Genomic DNA, 23,153 nt, shown 5'->3' with positions numbered 1-23,153 from the left:
CCAGAGGACCATTTAAACCTGAAGAAGAGGGAATGGAGCTTGTTAATTATACTTCTGGGGTCACCGGCCCTCCTATTTGTTTTGGTCAATAATATCAGTGTTTAAATATGACTGTACAGCATTGGCTAAGTCATTATGACCTGCCAGCTTCTGGAAATGACGTCAAACGTGAGATGTTTATGCTAAGTGCTAATTCCATCTCTCGTTTTATCCCGGGCTTTACTGCTATAGATGTGATAGCTCCTTCTTGTAAGGAGCACAGTTTTACATTACAAAAGGAATGGGTGCATTGGACTCGATGTAAAGGAGATCAAACTTTTTTCTTAACTAATACTTCTAAATGTCCTATAATGAACTGGAGTCCAAAGGCAACTTTACTTGACAGTAATAAAAGACCTATTAACATTGAGTTACCAAGAGATGAGAATACCTGTCCTATAAATGAAAATAAAATTAATATTAATATGATAACACCTATGAGTTGGACAGATGTTGGGTTTACTCCCCCCATCCCCCCCAGCACCTGGAATTTATGGTTTTCCTAAACAAAATAATTTGTGGAAAGTAGCAGCAGCTCTAAAATCTATGAAAGGTTGGACTGGTGGATTGTTTTATCATCAGACCACCACACCCCATACTTATGGCAGGAATTTAGTGTCCATGATGAAAGATACATTCAAGCTTGTGTTCAATTACCTTTTGTGTGGCTTAAGGGCAACATAAAGTGGAATGAAAAAACAGGAGAATTGTTTTGTCCTGTGTGTTAACTGTTTACTTGTATTAATAGTTCTTTAAGTTTTGATCCTCAAAAAGAACAGCTATATATGTTGAGAGCCAGGACAGGTGTGTTGATGCCAGTGAATTTAACTGGGCCATGACAAGAATCTCCTGCCCTCGCAGTACTTCAACATCTTTATTGGACTTTTGATTGCTGCCATTCTGGGAATTATTGCCGTGACAGCTTCTGCTGCCAACTCTGGGGTGGCTTTGACTCAAGGAATAAGAACACATAATTTTGTGGCTGATTGGCAAAAGAACTCTGAACAATTATGGACTGCTCAGAAAAGATTGACACTGAATTATATAATGAAATTGCTGATTTAGAACAAGCTGTTGTTATGTCAGGGGATGAGCTAGTTAACTGAAAGAAACAAATGAAGTTAAAATGTGATTGGAATATAACTACTTTTTGTAACCCCTGTTAAATATAATGAGAGTAAATTTCCTTGGGAGAATGTTAAAAAGCATTTGTTACCCCATGATAATTTGACTAAGGAAATTGTAAATTTACAACATGAGGTATATTCCTCTTTTGAAAATAAATAGATGGAGATCAGATTTTACAAAGCATAGCTGATGGTATTGAACAAATGAATCCTTTTCAAAAAAATACAGGGACATACAGTAAGTTCAGTAGGATCATTAGCATTATTTTTAATTATTGGATTCATTTTGTATTTGATTTGTAAGAAAATGAAGCATACCCAAAGAGAAAATGATTGTTATGTGCAAGTGTTTGCTTTAATAATGATGAATACGAATAATATACATCAGAAAACAGAAAGTGGAAATGTAGAATACTATTTAGAAATAAACACATTCTACATCAAGCACACAAAGTGAACTCAATGTGAGTTTAAAACGGCTTGCTATTCTTGCAGAGGCTTAAGGGACCTGGGCCCCACTGGGACATGTGCAAAGTTAGCTTGCCCGGAGTTAAAATTCTACAAGCCAATTCTCTGAAGTTGTGCACCCCATAAAGCCTGAGGCCAAAAGGCATGCCGCCCTTCCTCAGAGATATGGGCCAGAGGGTTGACGTATGTTAAAAACATATTTTCAGAGGTCTATAGGTGCTCTTCCCTGAGGAGAGACACAGTCGTTACTTCATGCTGAGTAAACTGAGTGAACACTTGAAGGTACTCTTCCATTAACTCTGTTCCCCTGTGGCTGCTTTCTTCTTTGTGATCTTTATTCAGATACATGCCAAAGAGATTAGTCAGTGTCTAGAAGAGGATGTTTACTGCAGAAGTGATTGTGTTGATGTGGTAACAGGATATTTCCTTACAAGTTATTTTCATATGGGTAAAATGAGGTAATGGTGAAACTAACAGATGATAGATTAAGTGTGTATGTGACTAGAAGTGCATAAAATCAAATGCACGAATAAAGAACTTTGCTACACACCATCCCATACTGTATAGTCTGTTTCTTGTTTACCCTTAATAATTACAGGAGTGAGCTTATAGCCATGGCAAAGCTGCTGTTCTTTCGCGTCTCCAGTCATGCAACACAGGTGGAGTCATATGTGTGAGTGGAGCTCATGCCTGTAATCTTAGCACTCTAGGATGCTGAGGCAGGTGGATTGCTTGAGCTCAAGAGTTCCAGACCAGCTTGAGAAAGAGTAAGACTCTGTCTCTACTAAAAATGGAAAAAACTAGTCAGGCATTGTTGTGGGCATATGTAGTCCCAGCTATCCAGGAGGCTGAGGCCAGAGAATCACTTTATCCCAAGAGTTTGAGGTTGCTGTGAGTTACCATGATGCCACAGCACTCTACCCAGGGTGACAGAGTGTGGTTGTGTCTCAAAAAAAAGAAAAAAAATGACTTTTAAAAAATTGAATATGCAAGTGGAACACACTGAGAAATTTTCCTGCTGGTTCTGCCTAGTGGTCTAATGTTTATGTGTAATTAATAAAGGAATAACATTGATACCTTGAAAGGCATTGCTAGAGTATTTTCAGCTTTATCCTTACCACAAAGAAAAGAAAGATATATCTAATTTCATCTCAATTCAGGTGAAAATGACTTCAAAAGATTAATCAGAGAGTTTTGAATGTGTCCTCTGAAATTTCAGAAAATACAGGATTGGTATCTGATATGTGCTTAAAAAATCTAAAGGGAAGAAGGTGGGTTCCACCTGGGGATTAGGGCAGAAGGAAAGAAACAAAACTGCCTTAAAAGCTGACCTTGGAAATAAAATACATATTGTTTTTCTCCCCATAGAATCAGTGGCACCTCAGGAGGGAATAAGCTAGGAGACAACAGTTTTGCCTAGGATACAAGGTCAGGAAAGGAGAAGTCTGGAAATAATAACAGATAGCTAGCAGACACATTGGTCATATTTCTGTAACTGCACATGAAGGTTCTCAGTAAAACCCACAAAAACTCCAGAGGGAAAAAAAGCAACATACTATAGGTGCTACAAGTATAGGTCAAGTCCAGATCACTAGATCCTACATGCCCATGATGGCCTTTTCTCCTCATCTCATCTCCTCCCTGACACTGAGAGGGAAAGACTGTCAGCTATTGGGTGGGAGGAAAAATCTTAACAATTGGGTAAAAATATAAAAAAACAAAACAGACCACAGAGCTAGTCAATAAAGAAGCAAAAAGGAACCTAGAATGTCACCCCTCCTTGCCTTTGAGTCATACTTCCAAAAAGCTGACTAATTCAGAACAAAGATTAAACAGTCAATTATTTCAGTGGAATGGACATTTTAATATTGAAAGGAGATAGTTTTCATCATTAAAAATGGCAGAGTTCAAACTCTTATATTCTATAATAATTAAGAAAATGCCATGAAGGCTATGTTATCCAGTTCAGTGAAAATATTTCAGATTGTATATGGAATCAGCACATTGTACCTCATGATTGCATTATTGTACACAGCTATGATTTAATAAAAAAAAACTAACTAAAAAAATTAAATAAATAATAAAAGGCTCTAAAAATTAGAAAACAAATGGCAGAGTTCATATGGATAGTGGGAAAGAAAGTCAGAAATGGATTGGGAAAGTTGTTTACTATTTCATAGAAGATTCATTAAATCACACTCCAATCAAAATCAGTTACAATAAATGAATTGTGGGAAACTTTGAGACCCCAGCCCTCAAATTGTGCTGCATTCATACACATAATACACACAATCTCCATTATTCGCAGATTCTGCATTTGCGAATTTACCTACCCTCTAAAATTTATTTGAAACCCCATAATCAATACCAAGGTGTTTTCATGATGATTTGTAGACATGGCAGAAGGGTGAAAATGCTGAATTACCCACTGCACAGAACCCCACTGAGTTTGAAAAATGCAGTGTTCAGCTTGTGTAAATAAGTGTCCTTTTCACAGTCTATTCACTGCCATGATTTTTGTGCCTTTTTTTGATGATTAAACTGTGTAAAAATGGCCCAAATATAGTGCTAGGGTGCTATCTAGCGATCTCAAGTGCAAGAAGACTGTGATGTACCTTGTGAAGAAAAATATGTATGTTAGATGTCTACGTTTCATTCATTCAGGCATGAAATAGCACTACTGGCTATGAGTTCAATGTTAATACACTAACTGTATACAATAAATAAAACATCTCTAGACAGAAGCGTACACAAAAGTAGATTATATACTGATCAGGTCATGCAAATGTTGTAACTAGAGGTTTTCAAAGGATCTAACCCTGCTGTATTTTCCTTAGGCCAATATAGACCATAACAACCACAAATAACGAGAATTGGCTGCATTGACTCAGTATTTTACGAAATATATTTGCCTGTGTGCTGTCAAGTGGATGTGTGGGAAGGGAATTATGAGTTTACTCTGGGCTCACCCTCAGTGCTTTAAGAGACAGAAATATGTTTAATAAGGAACATTTAACAATATTATCCTGGTTTCTTCCTGAATTGCACCTAATTGGTAGGAGCAGCTTATAGTGAAGCAGCTTTACTGTAAGGAAAGTACAACCTTTCTACCAAGAAACATTAGGACCTACTAAAAGAGAAGCCACCCTGAGTCTGAAGAACACTTGTGACTCAGGAAGTCAAATAAGCTGGGACAATATTATTCTCCTAGCTGTGACTTGTTGGGACCTAAAGCTACTGGGATGATGGCCATCTGTTGTCTCAGTTTACACAAACTCAACAGCACTAGGCCTGAGTAGAAGCAATCAGCATCAGTGATGTCCCCACTCTTGTGCAGGCCCTATTTCGTGTCGAGTGGGGAAACAGGCACAGAGATAATATTTCTCTGACCACCATTTCCCAGGAAAATGAGGTTTCATTAGTGACTAATGGCTTCACTCTTTTCAAGGAAGAATAAAAGTCTGAAATACCCAACCCAAAGGATTGTAAATATTGTCAAACTGATCATGACCTAATCACATTTCCACGGCAATGACAGAAGATGACTTGTTCATGTGCAGCCAGAGACTGACAAACAAGATGAAAACAGAAATGCCCTAGAGGTGCAATTTGTATCACCAGGACTTTTTTTAAGTGTGTATTCTGTAAGAAGTTTTCGTAATTTTCTGTTTGAATCAGTCTTCTCTAAATATGACATTTCAATTTCCAAAAATAAAAAAAAATGTTTATGGCTCTTAATTACATTATATACTCCATTTGTGAAGGTGGAAAGAAACTTAAGGACTCAGGAAAAATATTTCAGCTGTACATTTTCGTATAGTCTCAATGTGTGTGTCTTCCCCAAAATTCACATATTGAAACCTAATCTCCAAAGTGAAGGTATGAGAAGGTTCTAATTACCTTTGAGAGGTGATTAGAACATGAGGATGGACACCTTAAAAATGGGATTAGTATCCATATAAAGAGGCCCCAGAGAGTTGACCTGCCCCTACCACCATGTGATGACGTACAGGTGCCATCTATCAATCAGAAAGCCGGTCCTCACCAGACATCAAATCTGCTGAGACCTTCACCTTTGTATTCCCCAGCCTCCAGAACTGTACTAATAAATCTATTGTTTAAAACTACCCAGTCTAAAGAATTTTGCTATAGCAACTTAAATGGACTAAGAGAATATACATAATGTTCAAACAGTTGCATACCAATGGGAGCTCAGAGACTGACCACCACAGATGATTTGTTTTTGCATTTTCTGTTGTTTGGTTTAAACAAATATACAAAAAAATCCTTCCATAGGGTCAGGCCCTGAGCCCCACCTCCCCGCATCAGTATGTAACTTATATTAATTAAACTCTAAATTCATTGCGCTTTCATTGTGTCAGCTTCACTATTCTACTTAATATCCTCTCCCAGTATAGCTTCATAACTAAGTATTCAAGTCAAAACACTTCTTTCTGTCTTGGTTAAAAAAGCTTCTAAAAACAGAAGGTGTAAAACTTAATATTCAGTCTATTACTATAAGGTTTTAAGGTACAAATAATTCATGTATAAATAGTAAACAATGGGAAAGCATTCTAGAAATCTTAATGAAAACATTGGTCAGGTTTCTAAGCAAATTTTTGCATTAGCTTGTGCTCAGGTAGAATTTTTAATGTTATTGATATTTGTCTCAATTAATGTGTTTATTGAGCATTTTCAGCATTAGAACAAACACGTCACAGGAAGCCACAATTTCTCTGCTTCAGAAGTTTATAATCCTGGCGATACATAAGAAAAATACATATGATCAAAGCACAAATGAAATTTCGTGTAACTAGTTTCCCAAACTATGGTTATCAGTCAACAAAAGAGAGGCAGAGTGGGAGAAAATAGTCTGAGAAAACATCTAGAAATGCTTCCTGAATTAAAAAAACAGAACAGTTGATCCTTTAGATCATAGAAGCCAGATTACTGTGTGAAAATTACTCTAAGGGATGGGCTTCTACCTTGGGGAAATGAGAAGAAATGAAATTTGACTGAGATTATGGGTGAAAATTCTAGAAGACTTGATATCAATAGAAGTTTAGACTTACTTGACAAGATATAAGAATCCCTTAGGGATTTTTGACAAGAAAAGTACTTCTACTTTTGTCTACTTCCAATTCATCCTTCACAGGAAAGTCTTCAACATCTAAATGTCAGCACCATGATGAAATACTTTAAAAATACACCTTTCAGCACAGCACAAATGCCTTGGCATGTTCTTCAGACCTCCCACCTGTGGTCTCATTTCTGATCTTTCTCTGTGTCTCTGTGTCTCTGCGTCACAACTTCACTCATATGCATGCTGCTGTCTAAATACACCCCATTCTGTGCTGCTCCAGCAATAACATATTTCCTTTTATGGCCTTTGCTTTTCTCTGCCTGGCATACTGATCCCTTGAAATTTTTACCAAGGAAAAAAAAAAAAAAATTCTGTCCCTTCAAAACTCTGCCTGAACTCTCAACTCTGTGATTTTTATCTTGAGTCAGAATTAGAAGAAAAACTCTTGATTTATGTTCAGAGATAAGAAAAGTGTGGCCTATGAGCCAAAACCAGCCACTGAATATTTTGTGAATAGTTATTTGGGGAACACTGACTCATTCATTTGTTTATTTACTATGGCTGATTCTGCACCATAATGCATAGATGAGTAGTTAAAACAGGCATATTACTATCTTAATGTTTAAAAGGAAAGCAAGCTGACCCCTGGCTATGGCTGATACCTCTATTGTAGAACTTGCCATGCTGCTTCATTAATATTTGTTCACATGTGCTTATGTCCCTATCCAGTAAGTCAGACATGGTAGTTACACAAACCCCCACTTGAACTGAATGCTACCTAGTTCTTCAAACTTATTTTGTTCAACCTGCATCCCCACCAAGCTCCACTGGCTTCTTCTCAGTTATTTGAACCCTCTTCACAGCATTCTCACTTTGGGATCTGCATACAAGATGTTCTTTCTGTCCAGACACCCTGCATTGTGTTTTTCCTGAAGAGGGCTCTTTGTCACTCTTCAGACTTCAGCTTAATTATTTCCACCTCAGAAAGCTTCTTCCTTGATCCACATATATCCTCCACCTTCTACTCCTGTTGTTATTCTCTATCAAAGCACCCCCCATATCCCATTCACAGCATTTCAGAAAAGTGCTGACTATGTATTTACCTTTTTACTTGCTTCTTATCTGACTACTTCACGACACCGTAATTTCGGAAATGGGCAATACATGTGCATTTTTACCACCATATCCTCAAATGAGCTAATAATTGTATCTCAAACACTAGGAAGTTCTGGTCCTGAAATTCATAAGCTTCTAGCTAGACTGATCAAGAAAAAAAATAACAAAAGACAAAAATTAACAATTCAGAAATGAAAAAGAGGATATCATCTCAATCCGATGAATATTAAAGGAACAGTAGACATTATAGTGTATGCCTATAAATATGACAATTTAGATTTCAAAGAAAGAGTTCTTTTAAATCATAAATTAATAAACTTGGCAAAGAAGAAATAGAAACTTTGGATTATCTTTTATTAATTAAAGAAATTGAATTATAATTAAAAATTATCCTAAAGAAAACTCCATGCACAAACTTTTTTACCATCACACATTTAAAAAATAAATGATATCAATCTACATAAGCTCTTTGAAAAAATAGAAATAGGCGGCGCCTGTGGCTCAGCGGGTAGGGCGCCGGCCCCATATGCCGAGGGTGGTGGGTTCAAACCCAGCCCCAGCCAAACTGCAACAAAAAAATGGCCGGGCGTTGTGGCGGGCGCCTGTGGTCCCAGCTGCTGGGGAGGCTGAGGTAGGAGAATCGCCTAAGCCCAAGAGTTGGAGGTTGCTGTGAGCTGTGTGATGCCATGGAACTCTACTGAGGGCGATAAGGTGAGACTCTGTCTCTACAAAAAAAAAAAAAAAAAAAAAATAGAAATAGGAAAATCTTACAACTAATTTAATAAGACTGGTATTACTCTAATGTTAAAGCTAGAAAAAAGTAAAGATGTAATCACAAAATAAAACTGTATAGGCCAATATATTAAGAAAGAATAATTGAAGATTCTTCACAAAATATCACCAAATTAAATCCCTTAATATGTAAAAAATATTATACATTATAACCCAATCAAGTTTACCTGGATTACAAAATGGGCTTAAAATCTAAAAATCGATGTAATAACCATATGAATAGGAAAAGGAGAAAAAGCCTAAGATGATTTTAATAGATGCAGAAAAGCATTTGAAAAAATTCAACATCCATTTATAATTTTGTTTATCTCAATAAAGTAGGAATATAAGAAAACTTCCATGACCTAAGAACATATATAACAAACCTACAACTCACAGACTCAGTGATGACTTATTTGATGTTTTCTAGCTATAAGCAAGAAACAGGCAAGAATTATCCTATTTCTTTACTTTTACTTACCATATGCTTTTAATTTGTATCTGCTTGACTACTGATGAAGTGGAGTATTTTCCTCTTCTGCCAATACTATTTCCTCTTCTATAATTAAACAGTTCAACTATATCTTTGACCTTTACCATCATAATTACAGGCCAAAATATGTTCCCTTCTTTTAATAGGAACATTTTCCACTGTAAAAAGTCCTTTTAGAAAATTGGATTCTTATTTGTATAATAGCCAATAAATATTTATTAATACCTCACTCAGCTCTAAATGAACTCCATAGAGAAAATCAAAATTACATTGTATCAGGCCACTATAAGAAGTAAGCAGATTGCTGCTTTTAAAATAAATGTAAATATTAAATTTTCTTCTACCTCCTTCATCTACTTTACTATTACTGGGAAAGGAGTCAATAGTTATCTCAGACTGCTCAAACTGGAGGTCCCAGTCAGGTCTGACCTCTTTGGAATTCCTTCTGGTGTTACAAAAGCAAAGTGTCAACTCAGTGAGAAAAACATCAGAGCAGTGAAAATACATAAGATCTTATTTTCACCTTAAATGTAACTTCTGAATCACTGTAGCTTACAACATTTTCCATAACATTCCAATTCTAACATTAACTATGTGAAGTAACTCCTAATAATAATAGCTAGATTAATTTACTATATAAATATTTCTGTAGTACCTACTATATCTATATATTAGTAGTTGTATGCAAGGCACAGAATACACAGTGATGAGGGTACAAGGTCCCACCTTTTACCAGATTACAGTTCAGTAACAAAAGTATGGCATTTTGTCATACAAATATAATAAACTATTTTGGTATTAAAAGAGAAAAGTTTATAATGGAAGTCCATATTTGGAGGCTCAAAAGGAAAACCAGACTGTTACCTGGTATATCAGAAAGGCTTCATAGAAGAAATAGGAAAGGGAATAGGAAAAGTCATGTTCAAAGCAGAAGGAAGAGAATCAGCACAGGCACAAGAAAGAGCAGCCATGTCAGAGAACCATAGATGCTTTGGCCTAACTGGGGTTAGGGTACAATAGAGCAGGTAGGTACTAAACAGCAGAGATCTGGAATAGCATTACTCTAGAGAGTTTGGAAATGTTGCATATACTTACATAAAATCACATACACATTTCATCAAACAAGAAGAGATTATACCTCAGAAGAAACAACTGAGACAAATTATTACAAAATATTACAAGGTAAATAACTTAGCCTGAGGGAAACCAAGGGGATAAAGGTGCAGTAGCTGGAACTGGGGTCAAGAAATAGCAAAACATTGTTTCTAGACTTAAAAATGACCTGTTGACATCTGGAGGGCAATAGTTGTGGAAGGGAGGCTGTGAACAGCATGCAAGAAGAGGATACAGGTAAGCTTTTCTAACTGGGGAAAAGGACCTGGGCAAATAACTCGGGCCTCACGTTCCTTCCACGTTGATACGTTCTCGTGTCTCCCATTGTATTCAATCCATCCAGAAACTAGAAGACTAGCAAGTACAGTGGATATACTATAAAACTCCTCCTGTTGAGGCATAATGCAGGGACAAAAGGGGTGAAGACGTGTGTGTGCACATGGATATGTGTTTATCTCACCCAATATGGGCACAACCCTACATATTTATATACTTCACTCTTTTTAAGTTTCACAAAAATCCTGGGAACTGGATAAATTTATAATCATTTAAAAAATTAACTCAGGTTAGATAAATTATTTATAATCATATAGCCATAAAGTTGCGAGTTAAACTTTCAAGACTTTTTGACAAGAATGCTTTGACTTTAACATAGTTTTCCATCTTTAAACCAAGAGCTAACATCACACAGTATGGCTAAGTCACTAGAAGCATACTATTACAACAAAATACAGTAAAAAGCTACTCAATATTATCACAATTATTTAATACTATTTTCAATGTTCTATTTAATGCATTAAGATGATAAAGTAAAATAAATCTGTCTACCTGAAAAAGAGATAAAATTATAATTATTCCCAGATAGCATTGTGGTTACTTAAAAATAAATAAAAGAAAATCAAATGAAATATGCTAAAATTAATGTGTTCAGTTAGGCAGTCAGTTACAAATATATATATATACCTAGTTAAATAATTTTTATATATACTATAAAATTTTATACTTAGTTATAAAATGACAAAATAATCCTATTCATAGTAATTCACAAAAATATACACATACCACACCAAGAGACTGCAACAAACTGGTCAACATATGGAGATGGTCAACCTAAGGAACTAGGCCTACTGTACTGATGAAAATTAGATTCATTGCTGGAAAATATTCCTCTTAGCAAAGTATCTCAGGAATAGAAAAAAATATCCAATGTACTCAGTACTACTATAAAACTAATTTATAATCATTCACACTTTCATATGAGAGATGAATCACAACTATAGCCCAGCATGAAGAAGGGAAGAAGGGAAGGGGAGAAGGATGGGAAGGGAGGGCGGTGGTTCAATAGGGTTAAGAGTCCATCAACGTTTTCAGAAATATTAAATGCATAACTGAAGTTAAGAACTCAGTGAATGAGATTAACATCCCAGATAAGCTCGGCTAAAAAAAAGAATTGGTGAACAAGAAAAAGGGCAAAAGAAAATGCAAAAACTGAAGCATGATGAGACAAAATGTTGGCAAGTTTTAAAAAAAGATACTATGTAGGACATGATACTAAGTGCTGGTAAGTGAAATTACAGGAGGAAAGGAGAAAGGGCTTAGTAGAGGAATGTTTGATAAACTAATGGTTAATAATTTCATAAAACTGAAAAATTGACTTAAGATTAACATCAATCCTGAACTCCAATAATGATAAACCTAAAGGTAAGAAAAAATAAAATTCCAGGCACATCATAGCAAATCTTTAAAAATCAGGACAAATAGAAATCTTGAAAGTTTAAGTAAAAATGTCATTACTTTCAAAGAAGTAACAATGAATCCAATAACTGAGTTCATCATTGAAACAAAGCCATGCAGTTGTAAAAGAAAATTACTGCCAATAATCAGCAAAAACATTTTTCAAAAACCAAGAGGAAATAAAGGCATTTTCCAAACAAATAAAACCTGAAAGAATTTGCCATCAGCAGTCTACACACAAAAAAATAATAAATAAATAAATAAAAATGAAAGGTTATATTTCGGGAAGGAAAATTAAAAAGAAATGAAAATACTAAAAATGCAGGTGAACCTAAATTTTAAAAATGATTGTTTAAAGTATAATAATATTGATTTTAGGATTTATACACACGTACACATACAATTAAAATATAACAGTCCTTAAAGAGAAAAAATGGAGTTAGGTTGTATTCTACATTATTAATTTATATTAGTAATAACACAAAAGTACATATTGTAGTATGTAATGTTATAATATTGCAAATATTTGAGTTTTATACTTCGTGAGACTTCTCTGTATATTCACATAATAAATTTATAAGCCTTTTCTATTGTTAATCTGTCTATTGTCAGTTTATTTCAAAAACTGAAATTACCAGACTTTCAGAGGGTGAAGGCCTCCCTAGTTTATAAAAAGTTCCTAAACATTAAAATATAGGAAGAAATCACACTGAAAAAGACTGATGAATTTCCCCATGGCCATAGTTTTCAGGAAGAATTTTGAAGGAGTGTTCACAAAGAAACTACAAATAATGGGGGAAGAACATAATAAAAATATGTACAGAGCTCATTTCTTCAACAAAAGGATTCCTTCTCCAGAGGGACTCAGTCACTGGGGAGGGGGTTCATCCTTTAAAGAGTTTTATGTACAGATGCTTATCAGGTCCTCATAACTAATACAGGAGAAAAATCCTCTCAGGCTTCTCCAAGGGGAGGAGACAATAAACCATTTTTAAAAAGCCAAAGTATTGGGCAGTGCTGGCCTGGCTTGGGTGCCACCTCCTCTCACCCCCAGCCAAAACATGCCAACCTGACCCCAACACGCCCTCAGCGCAGCAGGCTCTCCCTGGCAGCACCTCTGCTGCCACAGCCAGGCATGACCCTCTGGGCCCTCTGGGGCCACCTCAGCCCCCAGTTTTGTCTCTTTATTCCTGATGGAGGGAGAAATGCCCTTTTGGTCCCCAGCTTCTCTCCTTGACAGGTAGGGGCCAGCTATGGTAGGACTGAAGACAAAGGGGTGTGGCTACAGGGCGTGGCTAAGGGCAAAGAGTAGGAACAGAGTTAGTGTAAGGTCTGTTTCCAGTGGAAACATAGTGAGGAGCCCCTAGTGACATTACACTAACCTGGGCCCACTGGGTCCAGTATCATATAATTAAAATTGCAAATGAGTTCTTTGGGAAGGTTAAGGGAAGTCTTAACAGTTTTGAGAAGTTTGTTATGTAACTCCAACCTGTCAGTTACCCCACAAAACAAGAGTCAACAGCCAATCCTCTGGGACAGGGACAAACTAGATAGCCTGCTGGCTTATAAAGGACAGTGTGTGTTCAGACTCAGGGTCTCTCCTCCACTTTATGGGAGGACTTAGGCTTGTCTGGCTCTTCAAGACATAGTCTCCTTACAGTTAGTTTGCCCTTGTTCTATAATAAATGTATGTGCTGGCGACTGCTTTGTATATGCAATCACTGCTTTGTATATGCAATGAGCACCAGGTAGGCACCAGTGCTCATTCCTGGCACTTAGGTCCAAGGGCCAGGGTATACCAACCTCCAGAGGAACCCAGCAAAACGATCTGTTTTTCTTAACAAGGTTCACCCTTAGAAGAAACTATTTTTATAGAACCTAACTACTGGGGTTTTATCTGAAACAAATTTACCTTGGAGGAGGGAAATACTCAATTACAGCCTCCCATAGCCATGCTGTCCCACCTACAGGGCAGAGGGACAAATGGAAAAGCACTGGTGACATGCATAATCCAAAGGCAGGGCTCACCAAGAGTCAGACCTACCCATAGGAGTACAGAATACTTCCCCTCTCCCCACACCTACCACCATGTTACTAAAGGCCTATTTATTTACTTTCATTCCTTTTACTTGGTACATCAGATCCACCTTTCCAAAGAGTATAAAAGTATTAAAAAGACCAAACAAGGAACAGAATTGAAATCAGATATGACAGGAACATTAGAATTATCAGACCAGGATTTTTTTAAAATTACGATTAATATGCTAGGGGCTTTCATTGGAAAAAGCAGGCATTATACAAGAATAAATGGATAGTGTAAGAAGAATGATTAAAATTCTAAGAAAGAACAAAAAATAAATGCTACAGATCAAAAACACTCTACCAGAAATGAAGAATCCCTATGATGGATTCATTAGTAGACTGGACACAGCTGAGGAAAGCATTTCTGAGCTTAAGGATATGATAATAGAAATTCTAAAACTAAAAAGCAAAGAGAAAAAAGATGGAGGAAAAAAAGAATCTAAAACTGCAGGATAACTGCAAAAGGTGAAACATACATGAAATGGGAATACTAGAGGAGGAAACAGAGGCTGGCAGATTTGAACCCAGCCTGGGTCAGCTAAAACAACAATGACAACTGCAACGAGGACTCAGCATAAGAGAGAAATTCTGGCAACAGCTTGAGCCTGGACTTTTTTTCTAAATCTCTCTAAAATGGTCCTCATATGATGAGATAAATCCTAGAGTACAAAAGCATTCTGCTCACATTTGAGGCAAAATTGCATGTATGTGAAACTAAGTCCTTCTGATAAAGATCGCACTTCTAATATGACTTAATAGTCTATAAGAATAAACAATTGCACCAGAAAGGCAAGTAACACTTTTAGTGAAATTATGCAATTTTTATGATAATTTCAATAGGTAATTGTTACAAGAAATATTTTTGAAATATTTTGTGTTCCACTACATCATTAAATCTGTACAACACATGATATAATATACTTAGTCAAATGTTTCTATGATAAAAAAAATTCTCACTTGAAATGAAAAAAAAAGTCACCCAAAACAAGAAGTTTCAGATTTGACATTTATATCTATGCTGCAGTAATATATCTAGCAATGAAAAAAAATATTACAATAAAAGACATTTGTTTATTTCCAAACCATAGAACAAAGATATAAAGATACATTTTTTTAAAATACTGGTTAATCTGTGACTGAATAATAGTTTCTTAAACTCCAGTCTGAAAATACCACCAGCAATTTTGTAAACCAATGCAAATATATGATGAATAATAGCTATTATTTATTCATAAATCATAAGAGAAATTTGTATATTCTTCCTTGAATGAAGAAAAATGGGACATATTGTTATTCTAAGATACTAGAAACCCCTTTATAATTCAACTATGTAAAATATATGTTAACAGTAAAATTTGTTGTAAAAAACAACCATGATACGTAAGATTCTTTGGGAAAAAGGAGAGATGGACTAAGTAATACTTTGGGGGCTTTACCTTTCTAGCTTTGTTTAGGCTTCACAACAGTAATGAGCCTATGAGGATAATAATTATGTCCATTTTATAGATTCATGAATTGAATATCAAGAAGTAGAAATTTGCCCAAGATCACACAACTAGTAACTGGAGAAATCCAGTTTAAAATGCAATTCTGATTTCAAAACCCAAGCATTTTGTGATATGTACATTCCAAATATCATTATGACTCTAGCTGCCACACATCAAGATTCAGTGTAATTTCCTTTTATAATAACAATATACTATCAGTGAGTTTTTAATTTCTGTCCCTTGTTAGCTCATGTGCTTAACACAAATAATTCTCTTCTTTTGGTTGTTATTCTTATATCATAAATTATCACTATTGCTTGTCAGGAATTTAAATTACTTTCAGTATTCACATAATTCTTTATTAACCTAACTTCCCTTTTAGCTTCTGTTTCAATGAGGTTTTCCTCCAAAACACTACATTTTTTACAGAATTAATATCCCCACCAGGTAAAGTGCATATAGCCCTTAAATATAGTTTGAGATTGTGATTCCTCATCTTATGCTATTTCACCAGAGGACAACAGTATAAGAACCATATTGCATTTGGATTTTAAACAGTCTGAATTTAAAAGGCAAAAATCCTCCTGATGTTCTTCCAGGGAGCAATTCCTCTGGGTCATTCCTGAGAAGTGGCTTTGCATCACTGCTCCACTGAAACATAATGATCTTCAGATGCCTCATTCTCTCAAAGGAAGCATCTTTAATTGGAGAAAGTAGAAGAAAAACAATTGGGCCAAGTTTTCTCAGAGGGCCTTAAACTGCTTTTCACAGCTCATTTATAAGTTCCTCTCTTCTACCCTTTTCACAACTCCCACAAATACACACAAATATCATTTTTTTCAGAAATTAGTCATTTATGAAGAAACCAATTATTTTTATCAAAGTATTTTATAATTGCACTTTAAAAGCTGGTGTTGACAAAGCAATCACATAGCAACATAGGAGAGTATCAGATGAATTTCCCAGCACTCTGCATAATGTTAGTGGTCAAATGGAGCAGAGAATCTCCATTTTCTTCAAGGGCTATCATTCCTACCCTGCTCATGTCTTAAGAAGGAAGGAAAATCAAGTTCTATAAGTCAAATCTAATTCCTGAACACAGAACACAGGCCACCATCATTTTTCACCTACATTAATTTCAGGGCATCTTGACAGATCCCCTCAGATCTCCTTCCAGCACCCAGAGTCAACCATCCACACAACGACTCTGCCATGTAAACCACAATGTACCAATTACACCCACGTTACCTGGTTCCTGGCTACTACTGAAGCCTCATTTCCGCAACTATTCCCCGACCTTTGCACTTTTCACCACAATGGCTTCCTTGCCAATTTGTATTTTTAGGGATTTTTTCCTTCTATTTGCAAATCATGTTTGCAATCTTCTGCCTAGAATCACTTTTTCAAGATATGTAACTGGTTACCTATATAATTTTTTTAATTATCTAACTTCTTTGATATTTCATTATGCTCTATCCATTATTTGGCATTAGTTTTTCTTCCTTGCACTTAACACTAACTGACATAATAACAACTGCAGTTACTGGAGACAACAACCAAAGCAAATAGACAACCATCAAATTGGGAAAAGATATTTGCCTATTATGAATCAAACACAAGCTTGATAACTAGAATCTACAGAGAACTCAAATTAAGCAACAAAAAAAGATCCGACAATCCTTATGTCAATGGGCAAGTGAGATGAATAGAACCTTGTCCAAAGAAGACTGATGAATGGCTAACCAAGATTTGGAAAAATGCTCATTATCCCTGATCATCAGAGAAATGCAAATCAAAACTACCCTGAGATTATCACCTAACCCCAGTGAGAATGGCCCACATCACAGAAGAAAAGTCATTTTATCTTAAGGACATTTGCACTAGACTGTTTATTGCAGCTCAATTTACATTTGCCAAAATGTGGAAACAGCCTAAATGCCCACCAATCCAGGAATGGATTAATCTGTGTTATATGTATACCATGGAATACTATTCAGCATGGTGACTTTACATCTTTTGTATTAATTTGGATGGAGTAGAAATTACAATCTTCTTAGTAAAGCATCACAAGAATGGAGAAGCAAGAATTCAATGTACTCAATTCTGATATGATAATTGATGCTAATACATGGTGGGAGGGAGAGAAGGAGGAGCAGAGAGAGGCAGGGAGGAAGGAGATGTGGAGTCACGATGCGTGACACAAACCTTGGGGATGGGACACTATAGTTAGTGGGACTTTACCCAGCAAAGGCAAGCATAACCTAGCCCTTTGTACCCTTAATGATGCCCCAACAATAAAAATAAATAACAACTGTGGTTACTATCTCTCTCTTTTATTAGAATGTAAGCTCCATGAGCACTGAGCTGTTGTTCTTCCACTTTGAGGGCTACCTAATATTCTTCCATACACTCCCCTCCTTTTTTTGTTGTTGTTGTTTGTTGTGATTGTTTTAATTAACCAGAGTTAATTGTGATCCAAAATCCTAACTAATGAGTATGATAAGCTTACACTACATATCCATATGATAGGCCTTAAAATACAAAATGTAACACACAGGCTCCCAACTCTCTTCTCACTTTCTCTCCTTCCTTCCCATGGTCTTTAACGCACACATTTTCCTATTACACAGTGGCCCCTACTTGCTCAAATCCCTCCCTGTGGCAGCACCACCCCAATTATTTTAACGCCCTTTGCAATGACTTTGGTGTTTCAAAATCACTTATCCTTTTCCCCATCGAGCAATATTTACTCATACCGTTGGTTTAAAGGGGAAGTTAAGAAGCAGTCAATGTGATTAAACTAAATCATACCAAGTTATCAATATTTGATAATTTCTAAATCTTACATTTCTTTAAAAAGAAATCACTGTGACTCAAAATTAATTTCTATTTATTAAAATTTCAAACAAGATGACAAACTGAAGAGTTTTAGTAGAAGGTAACTACTTTTAAATGTTTATCAAATCATATCACTGAAGCAGCTCATCAATCTGATCATGATTTAGTTAGGCAGAGTAAGTGATAAGACCTGACAACTTCTCCATCAATAAACAGATTTGAATTGCATTACGTTTGTATTATGTACATAAAGTATGCACTCCCATTGCAAATGTGATTAACAGAGTCACAAAGACATTAATAATGTTACTAAAAGTGGCTAACATACCCTAAGAGGACCCTCATCCTTGCTCCTTGAGTGTTGGGGGTGGGAGCAGAATCTATGATCTGCTTCTAACCCCTGGAATTTAACAAAGATGATGGGATATACAGGACCTTGATTAGGGTACTTAATACTTTATCTTAGAAGGATAAAAATTAGAGAAACAGAGGTTCTTCCTTGCTAATTTTGAAATTTTAAGCTCTCATGTTTTGTAAGGGCTTAGGAGAGAGCCACATAGCAAGGACTCTGTGGGGGTCTCTAGGACTGAGAAAAAGCACCCTGTTCATAGCAAGAAGAAACTGAATTCTACTAACAACCACTTGAGCTTGGAGAAAAAGAATCTTTTGCTCCAGAAATGAATGTGGCTGGTGAGGCCTTGTGAAAAGCTGAAAGATAACCAGCTAATAAACATATATTGTTTTAAGCCATTACATTTATGTTAATTTGTTACACAACAATATAAAACTAAGACACAGTCACAAGAAGAAGAAAAGATAAGATATATGTCCTGTAGAAGAATTAACACAGACTGTGGATTTAGCACATACCCTGCTCTTTTACTCATTAGCTTATTATAGCTGCCTCAAAGTTTGGATGCGAGGATTAAATCAGAAATTTTATGTACAGGATTTAAGGCTTTATGTGAATACTGAACATGCCATAAAAGTGAATTCCTTTTTCACCTACTCTGCTATTGTAATTCGGCACAGCCCCACCCACCATGGTTGACCACTGAAGATCTGCCATGTGAAAAGTCCCACTTGCCAAATACCGAGCCACTGAAAGTGGGCGTCTGCAATGCTCCAGGATCTCCACTCACCCATTTTCTCACAAGTGTGACCAAGTGGGTTCTAGAAATTGACACTGGCCCAACATCTATTATCCTGAGTATTTGGAGACTGGCCATTAAATATAATCCATAGAGGTCCATGTAAGGATGCAGCAAAGTTGCTTCTTTTTCTATTCTTACCTGTGCTTGGATAACTCTCCATCATAGCTCCTGATTTTCATTTCAGTCCATTGCTAAAACTGGTGCTTGGCCTCATAGTCATTTGTATTTTTCATACTAACATCAACCTAGATTTACCTCCTGGTACTTTGACACCTTGCTACAGAACCACAGCTGCTTGCAGTCCCTGTTGTTGGGATGCTCCTTTGTTTTGATCAGAACCTTTGTTATTTGGAAACCCGCTACCCCACTGTGGTCAGAAAGACAGGGATTACCACTATTAAAAAAATCCTTCAACCCAGCACAATCTGAAATCAGCAGAGAGTTATTCATGGGTTTGAATACAATGCAATACTCATCAACATCATGGTCTAATGGAATGAAGGTGATTGTGGCATCCTATAACTCCAATACCTGTCAATGATTTAGTGATTTTTCTTACCAGTTAAAGTATATTTTTAACAAATTCGCTGAGCATATTCTGGTTTAATTTCCAATTTTTAAAGCTTATGAGTTTAATTACAATCCTGTATGACAGGTGGTTATGATTTCCTTCTCTGTAATTCTCTCAGAACTGCTTTACTTCAAAGTGACTGGTATTTGCTGTGTTTATTTTTTTGTTATTGTTATTACAAGTGAAATGCATCAAATATCTGACCATTCTCAAAGTTCTTGGAAACTCTGATCATTTCCTACTATACACCTAGGCTAGATGGTATAGCCTATGGTGTCTAGGCTACAAACCTACACCACAAATGACCGTAGGCAATTATAACACAATGGTAACACTTGTGTATCCAAACATGAAAAGATACAGTAATAATCTATGGGACCACCCTTGTATATGCAGTTTGTCATTGACAGAAATGTCACCGTGTGGTGCTACTTGACAATTTTGAAGAAAAATGGCTACAGCACAGAATTCTTAGTGTGTTCAAAACATAATAGGCAGATTTTTAATTACTCATTCCATGCTACTGAAATTTCTTTCAAAGACAATTCTAGTCTTGATACTTTTAGTTTTGTTTCTGTTATCAATCTCAATTACAATATTATATTTTCTCATGGTCCCTTTTTAACTTTGCTTTTCTTCACATATCCAATACCATCTGTAGTAACCAGCCTCCACTCAGATTTATTCCTCTCCCTCAAGCCCTTCCTCCTCCCAGCAATCATATCCTACTGCAGCACAAAGTGGTCCAAGAAATTAAAGAGGATCTGAGGTAAGTTTACTTAAAGGCTATGTGATAAGGAAGACAGTTTAAACTCTGTGAAGAGCCTTTGAGCAACAATAAGCTAATGAAATCTTCAATATAATTTTTATTTTCATCATTGGTAAATAACACATGTTTTACTAGCAACTTGAATTTAAAATAATGGGCTACAAATTTTGCAATGTATTCATGATAAGCCAGGAAGATGGAATTCATAAAGATTGTATTTACGTAGGAAAAAACTCTCTAGTATTTCCAGCTCCCCTGAATCAACCACTTATGCTATCTTACAACTAAAATACACTTATCTACAGACAACAAATTTTGAAAACAATAAAGCCATTCAAAATAACTATCCAATTAAAAGTAATAAATTTTAAATACTTACAATTTTTTTAAGATAGTTAGGAGCTCTACCGAGTGGTCTGTGGATTTTCTTCGTCCATATAAAATGAGGCCAGCATGTGCTTTTTTAACATGGTCAGCTATATTATGAGAAACATCAGGTGGTTGGCGTGAACTTTTTCTTCTGCTTTCACTAGGTTTTCTGAGTAAGGAAAGATGATATTTTATGGTGTTGTATACTGTACAAAAATTATTTATGGGAACTTTTACTTTACTGCCAAGAGTATAAATGCATTGTTCTAAGATAATTTGGCATTTAAATAGCACATTACTCTTCAAAACATCAGAATTTTTTCAATCATCAGTAGTACAGTGACACATGTCATTTTGTTAAGTGTAGGAATTACTATGTGTGAAATATGTTCAATGTATAAAATTTGGTCATATGTATTTCATGTATTATAACTATTTTAAGGAATTGAAACAGTTTTCATAATACATAAAGCTTATCTACTTTAATAAAATCTGTTGATTCAATGGCTTATACCTTTCTCTTTATGTTCACACACTCATTGTTTACTATTTTACAGAACCAACAATAATTCATTTTGCTTTTATTTCCCTCTGATGATCTATGAACATCTTGAAAGTAGCCACTATACCTTATTCTCATGCTATGATGGTATGTTATATTCATAAGCCATCAAGAGATGTATGAATTAGTGACTTTTTCCCATTTATTTTTCTAGTACCAATCGCTCTTATTAAGAGGTCATTGAAAACTTAGGGGCAATGAATCAAACACATGGTATCAATTTTTAAGAAAAAAAGAGTGAGGGAGATTATAAAAATGATCATAAATTAGGTCTTCAGGGGTCCTCAAACTGCGGCCTGCAGGGCCACATGAGGTGGTGTGATTGTGTTTGTTCCTGTTTGGTTTTTTTACTTCAAAATAAGATAAGTGCAGTGTGCATAGAAATTTGTTCATGTTTTTTTTTTTTTTTTTTAACTATAGTCCATCCCTCCAACAGTTTTAGGGACAGTGAATTATCCGCCTGTTTAAAAAGTTTGAGGATCCATGAAGATCATAGACTTTTAATTATACATGGGAAAATAAAAAATTAGATTAAATATAAGATTATGTAAAAGAGCAACAACAATAGTAAATTATCACATTAACATCTAACATTAGTTGAGCCATTAAATGTACTGGCTACTCTGGTAAACATGATAATTCACATCATCTCATTAACACTAACCAAGTGAAGCAGATAATATTATCACTAAGGAAATTGCAGTTTTAAGAGTTTATATATAATTTGTTTAATCTTTCTTTTTTTTTTCTTTTTTATTAAATCATAACTGTATACAATGATATGATTATGGGGCATCATACACTCACTTCATAAACCATTTGACACATTTTTATCACAGTGGTTAACATTGCCTTTCCGGCGTTATCTCAGTTACTGTGCCAAAACATTTACATTCTACATTTACCAAGTTTCGCAAATACCCCTGTAATATGCACCACAGGTGTGATCCCACCGATTCCCCTCCCTCTACCCACCCACCCCTTTCCCACTTCCCCCTATTGTTAAGTTGTAGTTGGGTTATAGCTTTCATGTGAGAGTCCCAAATTAGTTTCATAGTAGGGCTGTGTACATTGGGTATTTTTTCTTCCATTCTTGGGATACTTTACTAAGAAGAATATGTTCCAGCTCCATCCATGTAAACATGAAAGAGGTAAAGTCTCCATCTTTCTTTAAGGCTGCATAGTATTCCATGGTATACATATACCACAATTTATTAATCCATTCGTGGATCGATGGGCACTTGGGCTTTTTCCATGACTTAGCTATTATGAATTGGGCTGCAATAAACATTCTGGTACAAATATCTTGGTTATGTTGTGATTTTTGGTCTTCTGGGTATATGCCCAGCAGAGGAATTACAGGATTGAATGGCAGAT

At 35.7% G+C, this 23,153-nt stretch overlaps 1 protein-coding gene across 1 annotated transcript in view; it reads right to left on the bottom strand.

The window, feature by feature from the left end:
• Positions 1 to 23,153, bottom strand: part of CNBD1 (cyclic nucleotide binding domain containing 1) — a 412,528-nt gene that overhangs the window by 326,957 nt on the left and 62,418 nt on the right. Inside the window, exon 4 of the mRNA XM_053558669.1 lies at positions 21,225 to 21,383. Within this exon, the coding sequence (XP_053414644.1) occupies positions 21,225 to 21,383 (159 nt within the window). The remainder of the gene's footprint in view (positions 1 to 21,224; positions 21,384 to 23,153) is intronic.

Source organism: Nycticebus coucang, chromosome 13 (genome assembly GCF_027406575.1).
Source record: "Nycticebus coucang isolate mNycCou1 chromosome 13, mNycCou1.pri, whole genome shotgun sequence".
NCBI lineage: Eukaryota > Metazoa > Chordata > Mammalia > Primates > Lorisidae > Nycticebus > Nycticebus coucang.
This window is presented reverse-complemented; position numbering and strand designations above follow the sequence as displayed.